General features: G+C 38.3%; 1 protein-coding gene across 1 annotated transcript; it reads right to left on the bottom strand.

The window, feature by feature from the left end:
- Window positions 1–8936: 8936 nt before the first annotated feature.
- LOC113302183 (skin secretory protein xP2-like) lies at window positions 8937–10964 on the bottom strand. Its single transcript, XM_026551037.1, has 3 exons — window positions 10359–10964; window positions 9897–9981; window positions 8937–9796 (listed from the first exon to the last, which is right to left on the bottom strand). Exons 1-3 carry the CDS (start codon window positions 10368–10370, stop codon window positions 9135–9137), a joined length of 759 nt encoding a protein of 252 aa, XP_026406822.1. The 5' UTR covers window positions 10371–10964; the 3' UTR covers window positions 8937–9134.
- Between the last annotated feature and the right edge of the window lie 13 nt (window positions 10965–10977).

Raw genomic sequence — 10977 nt, 5'->3', positions numbered from 1 at the left:
TCAAAAAAAAGACCAAAATTTGGGTTTAGTCCGTGTTGTGACGCAACGGTACATGATTAAAATTTCATCAGGCGGACTTTAAAAGTCCGCCCCATTTTTTTTTGTAAAATTTCATCAGGCGGACTTTAAAAGTCCGCCCCATTTTTTGTAAATTTCATCAGGCGGACTTTAAAAGTCCGCCCCATTAAAATTTCATCAGGCGGACTTTAAAAGTCCGTCCCATTCTTTGCAACTTTCATCAGGCGGACTTTAAAAGTCCGCCTCATTCTTTTTTTTTTTTTATTTAATTAAAATTTCATCGGGCGTAATTTAAATCTCCGCCCGTTAACAAGCGTACTTTAAATTTACGCCCAGCAACAAGCGTACTTTAAATTTACGCCCGACTATATTAGAATTTGGGATTTGGTCGCGACCATATTTGGTCTGGAATTTGATCTTTGGTTGGGATTTAATCTTTACTCCGTCCCACTGTGTTACGATCTCATCCCAAAAATTTGGTTATACTCGCCCACTGTGGATGCTCTTAGCACATATTCGTATTAGGTATCGTTAAGTTCAAACGATATTAAAAGGGTTATTTTGTTTTTGGTACTCAGGTTTTGTCCAGTTTTTGAGTTTGGTCTAACATTTGTCCAGTTTGGTGTTTGGTATTTGGATAAAATGTTGACCTTCATTGACCGTTTATGACTAGACTTTAATTAATTTTATAAAATAAAAATAGTGTAAAATTCTGAGTTTACAAGTGTACCCCTCAATTTGGTCTAGGATCCAATGGTTATGATCAAACACTATAGCCTACGGTCTTGATTTACACCATCAACAAACCCTAACTTTGTATTTTGCTTCCTCCGTTAGCAGCAGCAACTGCTTATTCTTCAAACCCAACCTCCATTGGCAAATCAAGAATCAAACCATATCACAAATCACTTATATAATCGCAGCAATCAAAATTCAAAATACAACCGTTTTCCATATTCAACAAATTTGAAATTTCTCTGATACCTAATCCAGTAATCAAATATATTAGCCTACGGTAAGAGATTAACAAATTCATTAATCCTCCGCCTCAGAATTTCGGGAAGCCCCATGGATGTAGAACTGATTTCCACCACGACCTTCACAGAACCACCACCATGACCTTCACAGCACCCTTCTTTTTAATCAATTGTTCCTAAATCCTCCAGTCTTCTCAATCAATTTTTCCTCAAATCATTCTGTTTACTATTGGTGATTTGATTTCGTTTCTTTTGTGATTTCGTTTAAGTAGGAATTGTGAAATTAGAGTTTAGTGAATGATTTATTTGTTATTGGATTTCCCCAATTATGAAACCCTAGAAATTAGACTGAGATGAAAGAAATGGGGAGTCCACTGGATTTAAGAAGTATTATGGGTTTGGAAAAGAAAGAGAAGATGGGTGAGCAATAAAACGTAAGAAGGTGGTTGTGAGTATGAGAAGGTGAGTGGATGGTGTGATGGTGGTTTCACTGGTAATGAGAAGGTAGAAGAAAAAGTGAAGGGGATGGTGGCTGCAGTGATGGGTTTCGACGAGGAACAGAAGACGGGTGGATGAAGTGAATTTTGGATGGTATAGGATTAATTGTGGACTTTAATAAAATGAGGGTATAATTGTAAACTAATTAATAATTAGATTTAATTTAATTTAATTTAAGTTTTTGTATAATTATTAACTAGAAGTCAAGACCTAAACCGAGTCAACACCAGTCAACGTCTATTTCAGGTACCAAACACCAAGTTGGACAAATGTTAGACCAAACTCAAAAGATGAACAAAACCTGAGTACCAAAAACAAAATAACCCATATTAAAAACATCAAAATGGTATCCTCTCTTTCTCTCAACTCTCTCTCTTCCCTCTCTAACCCTAAACAAAATCCAAGTCATCGTCCCCTTTCCCGCTCAGATCTAGCTCATTGGAGTTGGATCTGAGCAGGTTTCACGTTTCTAACAATTCCTTGTTTTCAAGTAGGTTAGTAGGATTAGGATTTAGTTTTATCACTTTTCTTTAATGTTTTGTTGCCGTTTCGGATTTCTCCTTCGCTTTCATAATGACGTTATATGCGTTTTTGTGACGTTTCTTCTTGGTCTTCATGGCCTTCTTGATGTTGGGTACATTATGGTGAAGAGCTTCTTCGTATCACACCAGCAAAAATTGAATCTCGTTTTGAATAAAAGAGATCTAAGAATTCCTTTGGTTTTAGAAGTTGTCAAGATTAATATGAGCATCACACTCTCTTTTTTGATAATCATCTTTTTCTTAAGAAGAATATCTATCAAATGGTGGGATTTTATTCAAATTACCATCATCTTTCCGATTTAATCGGATCTCTACATGTATTTGAAACTTTTTTTATATTCCAACTCTCTTCACAAAGGAATATTTGAATGTAGTTTTTATTACTTGTAATCTTGTTCTTGATTTTCTTAACCACAATGTAATCAATTTGAAGCCATGAATGAAAATGAAAACACTTTTAAAAAAATAAAAATAAATAATGATTTTTCAAATATTTAGGTTCGCACAAGAATACAAGAAATTTAGTTTTTCGATTCAAATTAAAGATTTTTTGGTTGGTAGCCGAGCAACAAGTTGAACACCAACCCCTTTTTGAATGGCAACACCCAATCTGTGAAAAATAAAACTACGTAGACCACTACCAACGTCATGGCTAACTAAAAAATTCTTCAGACTCTTGAAAAAACATACAGTATCTTCATTAAGTTCCCTTGAGGTAGTAAAAGCTAGAACACCCAAACCATAACCATGCGAAGCACATTCATTCAAATATTTAGAACGTTTACGCGAAATTGCTTTAGAAATAGCCTGGCATGGGACGAAAGCACGAACACCATCTCCAGTAAAGGGTGAGACACCCTTGACATCCATACACACATCTTGGTTGTTTTCCCAGTTGAGAACAAGGATATCCGCTGGACATAAATCCTTGTTATTATCTGACAAAAAACCCAAAGCAACTTCCTTTTGTGCAGGAACACCAACTTTGAAACAAATATTCGCAATTACATCACGTACTAAGTCATGGCGGAACTTTAGTCCAAAATCTTTAGCACAGTGAAGCGCGTGATCACCAAAGATATCCATAAGCCTATTGCAACAAGAGCACAACCCATCCTCAACAAATAAAGGGATACCAAGACGATAGCAAATTACTGCTCTGAACTGTATGGGACCAAGGCACTGATCTAAACCACTTATCGGAACATCCAAAAGGTAATCTTGAGCATGTTTGATCTGGTTGCGTTGCTGAAGAATGGAGTCTCTTGCAGATAAAGTAAATTGGTCGGGTATTTGATTCTTAATTGTATCAAAACAAGTGACTATCATGGAGTGCATAGAAGGGGGGGCAGTGTCATCGACACAATAAGTAGAAGGCAAACCACATACCTGAATGAATTTCTGAAGACCCAATTGATAGGGAACCCCATTATCCGTGGAGAAAGAGCTACCAAGTATCACCTTCCGCACCAAGGTAGTCTGTCTCTGAGAGGCAAGATAACAATAGGTGCAAGTGTCTGCCATAGTATATATGTCGAGACCACCATCTTTGATAGGAAGAGTAGCCAGTCTCTGTTGCAAAGGCCCAGATCCAGATCCACCTCCCATGATTAAAAGCCTCAGATATTGGAACAAGTGGTCATCAAAGAGGTCAGAGGCCTGTTGCAGAGCTGCCAGATTAGTAGTACGCATAAAAAAATTTAGTTTGGATACACCGACACAGTTACGGAGTAACAATATCCCACTTTGGGGGTCCTTGAGCTTTTTGATAACATAGATTAGTTGAATAATCTTATTCACCCTATTAAGCACCATGTCACTCATGAAGTCCAAATCCAAACTCACATGTCCACCCAAAAGCTTATTTCCCTTGCTAGGCCTACCGATATCCATGGGGAAAACACCTACCTCCATGATACGTGGATCAGGTGTAGGCCAAAAGAGCTCAGTTTTCTTTATATTAAGATGAAGACCTCTGCTCGGTCCTTTAGATTCAATAATACTCAAAGCTCTGGCAACCTCCATTGTGTCACCGATGATAGTGTCATCATCCAAGTACCAGGCGTGCAAATCAAGCTTACAACGAGAAGCAACGAAGTTCACAAGAGGGTGAAGTGTCAAAGCAAACAAAAGGGGACCGATAGGATCGCCTTGCTGAACACCGAGCGCAGAAGACAAGATGTATTGGTCATAGTAAATTTTAGCAGGCCTAGCATAACAAAATTCTGCCCAACGAGAAATACCTGGGAAATGAAGTCGGACCTCTTTAATAAGATAAGACCTTCTCACCATATTGAACGCATTCGAAAAATCAATAAGCAACATTGACATACTATCCGAGTGACCTTTCAACTCCAGCAAACCATTGACAACGTGAAGTATACTTTCTCCCCCCCGCTGGAACTCCAACACCAAATTTATAATACCCCAAGTAAGATATCATGTCCTTACCAACTGAAAAGGCAGCCACCTTAAAGACCAAACAACGCCAAATAGTACCAACCGCAATTAGCCTAATATCACCTCCGGGTTTGAGTAAAGGTGTAAGGGGTGCACTAGCAATAAGCACTCCTAAAACCTTAGGACACTTACCTTCCAACCAAAGGTTGACAACCCCAGTAATCGAAGCCACCAACTCGTCCGCAACTGCCGCTGCTGCACCACTCAATACGTCGACCAAATGTTGTGCACCCAAACCATCACGACCACAAGAAGTACCTCTAGGAAAACTCTTGATGGCACCAAGGACAGACTTTGATTCAACAGTTATTGGGTCACCACTAGCAACATCATCCGGAATATAAGATGGAGGACTTGTAGGGTGTTTGGCTTGTAATTCAGTCAAAATAATCTCGCTGCGAGGTGCAACCCCATTTGAAGAAAATACGCGAATCACAGCTGCAAAATGCCCGTAACCAATCTTCTTACGGAAAGTGCTTAAATTAGCCACATCTGGCTTTTTTTTTGCTATCCCGTTTAGCTGAGTATTGTTGGCATGAGAGGCGTAAAATCTTGGAGATCAGCGTAAAGCAGCCCATTGGTTCCTTCCAAGTAAGTAAAGCATGTTGGATGGCTGTAATTTGAAGTTGCTTCATGTTAGAAGACTTCTCTTCAGCCGATCGTGTAGGTCTACACATTAGTATGCAGATGGGAAGCAGCAATAAATGAATCCAGGCCGACAAATCAGCAGGTTTACAAAGCACATTATCCAGGTATGTCTTCAAGGCTCGAGAGAAACCTAACCTACACTGATGTGGTATATTGGAGACTGTGGTAAAACGACGTTGGAAGACAGCGTTGAGCAAGTCAGGCGAAAGAGAGAAAGACTCATCTGGTACAAGTTTCTATGAAGCATTAACCTCAACAGATTCAATTAGTGCAACACTATCAACACACCTAGCTGCAGCCTCACTAACAACAACAACATCATTCAAAACAGACAAGGCAGGCCTAACAATACCGTGTATGAGAAAATATGCTGAAGCACCATTGAAGGGACCAGCTATGGCATCGTGACGAGCTCCTTCCAAACCTTTACAGGGGGTTCTCCAGGCATGTAAGGTCATGCAATGACTGCATAACCACATACGCATCTGTTGAAGAACACTTTCACAAGAGTTGGTTTATATAGTGCACTGTGCATAATTTTATTAGTGGTTTTGCAAGCCTGTTAATAGGGTGCCAATTTGTTTGGGAGTATACCAATCCAAAGACAATAAATTTTTTGTAATATATATATTTTGGTACACCGCAAAAAAAAAATTGAAACCAATATTAACAATCTTGTAGTTTTACACAAGTGATTGTAGATTCTCGACTTACATGTGGGTATATGTTTTAGGCTTGTGATTGCGTAGAGTTATGATATTGCGAGAATACAAATACTACTTTATAGTAACGAGAATACCATAATGCTAACTTTAAAAAAAAAACTACTTTGCGTTTCCGCCCCTGCCAAGATTGCTAATTAGCGTTCCTCCCCAAAAAGATTGAAATTAGTGAATCCTCCCATCGTTAGGAATTTTGTTCACTGTTTGGTTATCTGAGTCAGCTATTGCGCACGCGTGGAAATAACTGTACACGTGTTTCCGGACATTCCCAAAAGTCATCTAAAAATGGGTCTCAATAGGTCAGTCAAACTCCTGACATTGCTTGGTTGTCCATCACTTCTATTATTTTTTTGTTTATCTAATAACGTATCTAGTTTATCTACCTCTGTTAGCTTGGTTGATGAATACCATAAAGTTTCTACATATAAAAAGGCCTATGGTGGAAGGGTGGAACCATGTGCTAGTCAAGATAGATGGATTGAGGTGAATTTTGCAATTTAATTTGCATCGAGTTTGAACTGAAATAAAGTTGTATTGAATATGTTTTTGTGTTGCATTTATGTTGTAATGAATATGTTGTTATGTTGCAATAATGTTGTACTGAATATGTTGTTGTGTTGCATTTAAGCTTGAAATGGAGGTCAATAGACCAAAGTTCAAGTCAAAGGTGGGCAAACCTAGAACTAATAGGATAAGATCTGATGTTGAAGGACAAGAGTCATATAAGAAGGCAAAGAGGTGTTGCACCCATTGTAGTTCTGCAACACCACCACCAGCGCAAGACATAGGCAGATGAGCTTCTACACCACCAACAACAACACAAGGCAGGGGCAAATGCTTTGAATATTAGTTGTTTGGTACAACTACAACTGCACCAACACAAGGTAGAGGCAGGTCTGCACCTCATTCAGTCACAAGGACTGCAACAATTGGAAATTTCCAGCATTTGTATGGATCTTAGCCAGATGGAATGAGAGAACCAAGCAGGCCACAATCCCAGGTGTTCAAGCCACCAAGATGGCCTCGGCCCTAAGACGGATAGAGAAGAGTGGGGAATCTCTCGCTGGTTTTTGGAATTCGACATCAGGAAGCACATCATCGACCGACATCGACTTATCCCAATCTTGAAGGAAGAGATCGACGATCCCAAGTTCTTTTATCACACCCAGAAACTTTTAGGAGCCGGACGCCGAAAAATGAACGACCCTGACTCCATCCCACACAGTGTACTACTATCGGCCCTACCGCGCAACATCTACCTACACAAGCTCGATCAGGAGATAGGTAGGATCCGACATAAGTACGATTAGTTCAGTAAGATTGTCATGTTTTTTGTTATTTCAAAGAAAACTTTTACACTTTGTTTTTAGGCATTCCTTTTGTTTTGGTTTGAGGATTAGTTATGAATGCCTTGCTTTTTATTTCATTACTAGATACTACTACCTTCGTTTCAAAATAATATGCAGGTTTGTGTGTAAATTTGAAATGGAGGGATTATTACACACAAACCTGCCTATTATTTTGAAACGGAGGGAGTATTACACAACAATTTAAAAATTGAAATCCTTGATCTAAGTAATGAAATACATTTTGTTAAACATTGCAGTCTCATTTTTCAGCTTCTTTTCCAACTTTTTCTACAATCACACCTTTGAATCTCACACAAATTTCATCAAATAACTCATCACTGACTTCTGAATCAAGAATCATTTTCATGTCATGTTTTTCTTCAGTTGCATATTTCCCTTTGAGAAAACATCCATCACACCTATCAATAGGTTTCACTTGTTTCTTGGATGTAGGTGAAGCTTCTGGACAGTTTGAAACCCAATGAGAATCACTACCACACTTGAAATATCCATCCATAGATTATTGTGTGGATCTTGTTGGTGATTGCACAACCTAATCTAACGATTGAAATTCATTACAGAATGGTTGATTTAGGCACTTCAGGAATCTCCTTCCTTTGTTAGCATCAGTATTTGCTTCCCATAACCTGCGAATACCATCACATTTTCTGCATTTTGAGTACAGGAATGGGCACTTCATGGATGAATGTGAAGGTGATTTACAAATTTGGCAGTTGCATCTACATTGGAAATGTATAGTTTTATTAGTGTTTCCTCCTCACTGTAAATATACTAATTAGCATTACCTCCCCTAATGGCGGAATCACTTACCTTACAGGTGGAGCTGGATGATGAATCCCCATTGATTCGTGTTTCCTTCTTCACTTAAGCTATTTCTTTCTTCAGATTGTGCACTTTCAGAAAACTAATGGTAGTGTGTTTCATCAATCGTTCTTCTTCTTTATATACATATGGGAAGAGGAAATGAAGAGAAAGTGACTGTTATCCAACCAACAACACAATTTTAAAAGATTTCCGACCGTCCAGATGATTCATCTTCAACCTTACACGTGTGAGATCTATTTTGGGAAGGTCCGAAAACACGTGTACAGTTTTTGCCACGCGCGCACAACAGCTGGCTCAGCTAACCAAACAGCGGACGGAATTCCTAACAATGGGAGGATTCACTAATTTCAATCTTTTTGGGAAGAAAACGCTAATTAACGATCTTGGCAGGGGAGAAAACACTAATTAACGATCTTGACAGGAAAGAAAACAAAGAAAAACTCTAAAAAAAAACATTCCACATGTATGATTTATTAAAATCTAATTTAGGTCCAATGGGGCCATACAATTCTTATACCCAGAGGCCAGTGATGAAGAAAGTTTGATCTCTTTCACGTTCCCTTTCACTTTGTTATCAAAAGATTGGTTTTAGTATTCTCGGCATTGCTTTGGTCATGCTCATGCATCCACCATTTTTTTCATATCTACTTTATTTCAGCTTTAGCTATATCAAAAATTTATAATAAAATGCTGGGTCATTTTTTTCTCCAAGTAGTCCATAGTCCATAAGCTTATGGGAAAACAGCTATGGCTTGTATCATTTTCCTCAACTACCGGAATAAAATAATTGCCGAATTACGTTCTACCTCAATCCTCAAATGATAAGTTTCAGAGTTTCTTCCATGCCCATAAAAATAAGAAAAAGACCCACGAATATTTTGTCGACAGATATATCTCTTAAATTCAACCAAAAGGGTACAACAAATCGAGCTTTTCTCGTATGTAGGGCATCCTTGCACGACACATACAATTTATATATTAAAAAATATTTATTGATCATCATTTGCGCTAGATAAGGCATCTTATGTGACCAAAACTCAATTGAAGATATAAGTGACCAACCACCAAGTTTGCTCACATTATTGTGCAACTAGCTGGGTTCTCTTCACTAAAATAATCACAACGAACATAACCCTTGTTTCTTCCATAATAACCATTATCAAAGCACGGTTGTAGTTGCGGTGGTGGCCTTCCGAAACCATCAAAACATGGCTGCTGTGGTTGTGATGGTGGCCTTCTATAATCATCGAAAAAGGGCAGTGGTGCTCCAAAACCATTGTAACATGGCCCTCCACCATGTCCTTGATAACATTGCCCACAACATGTCCCGAAATTTGGTGGAAATCCAGGAACTGTTATTGGTTCAGGTTCAAATATGATTGGTACACGTACTGGTGGTTCCTTAGGCGCTGGTGCTGGTGCCGGTGCTGGTTCTGGCTCCTTTGCTGCTGGTGCTGGTGCAGGTGCCGGTGCTGGTTCTGGTTCCTTTGGTGCAGGTGCTAGTTCTGGTTCCTTTGGCGCTGGAGCTGGTGCAGGTGCTGGTTCTGGTTTCTTTTGAGCTGGTTCTGGTGCAGGAGCAGGCTCTTTCTGTGGGTCCGGTTTAGGAAGTATGATTTCATAGCTTTTGATCGCTTTTCCTGCCTTGCAACATAGCTTCCTGGCCATGCAATTGGGATCAAACGGACCAGTGATCACCACTGTGTTCGTCTTTTTATCGATTATCTGGCTCCGAATTTCTAATGAAAAACACAACATGAGACTAAATTACAGTTCTCCAATTGAACAACATTAAAATGTCAAAAGGTACACACACACAGACGTAGAGAAAGAGATTACCACAACTGAGTCTACATAGAGTTTTCTTGATTTTCTTGCAGCATTCTGAACAATTAAGATCAACCTTCAACACAATTGTTGAATTCTGAAACAACAAATAAATTCCGTCATTACCCAAGTTTTGTTAACAGAAATATTCGATGATCTAAGTCTTTAAACGATACAAATGTTGAAACACAGACCCGAAGAGAACCCCAAATTTGTAAGTATTTTATGCAAGGAACTTGTGCAATCAGATTGATTGAACCAATACAAGATTATTAAGAACTTTATTATGATCAAGATTATCAAGAGCTAACTCATTTTACTCGATATAATTACACTTAACAATTGCTCAGTGGAATTCAAAGGAGAGTTGAATAACGTGATAAACACAAGTTCTGAAATGAAAGAATATACTTAAAGAGCATAGAAATCACTAAATGGGTAGGGGAAATTATGAAAGATGATTGAATTACATACCTTTTCTGCCATGAATCAAATTGAACTCTAAAAAATTAATCTAGAGAGAGAGAGAAAAAAAAACAGAGAGAAACAGAGAGGTGTGATGATTGAAATCGAATACAATACAGCTTAACTACTTGGAAGAAGATGGGAAAAAATGATTAAAGGACGTAAATTTAAAGTAAAGTAGATCATGACACGTGTATATTAGTACGTTGAATCATAAAAATGTAGTTTGATTATTACTTAATTTATTAATTAAGCATGTTTTAGTGCATGACTTCGACCTTACAGAATTCTTTTAATAATTAAATTTGATTCTAATTAACAGAAAGGCGTGTATCCATGTTGGTTTCCACCATGAAACCGTCCTATTCAACTGTTGCTTTGAAATTTGTGCATGAAAACTTTTTACAGATAGATCTTCACTTTTACTACAAGGTTATGATTGGAATGGGTCATGCCACTTCATTGATTTGATTCCTCAACTCACATGAAACAGTAGTACAACGTGTCCGTCAGTCTCTCTGGTGGATCATTTGGTGAGTGTTGAGATTTTGATGTTTAGTTAGGAAGAGGAATAAAACTTGAGAATCATGATTCATGACACGGATGAAAGAGTTGATGACGGGAGTTT

Source organism: Papaver somniferum, chromosome 1, assembly GCF_003573695.1.
Source record: "Papaver somniferum cultivar HN1 chromosome 1, ASM357369v1, whole genome shotgun sequence".
Lineage (NCBI taxonomy): Eukaryota > Viridiplantae > Streptophyta > Magnoliopsida > Ranunculales > Papaveraceae > Papaver > Papaver somniferum.
This window is presented reverse-complemented; position numbering and strand designations above follow the sequence as displayed.

Coding starts and splice junctions, on each gene's coding strand:
- LOC113302183 (XM_026551037.1), bottom strand. Junction 9,797..9,896: donor TCTATGTAGACTCAGTTGTG/GTAATCTCTTTC, acceptor GTTTTTCATTAG/AAATTCGGAGCCAGATAATC.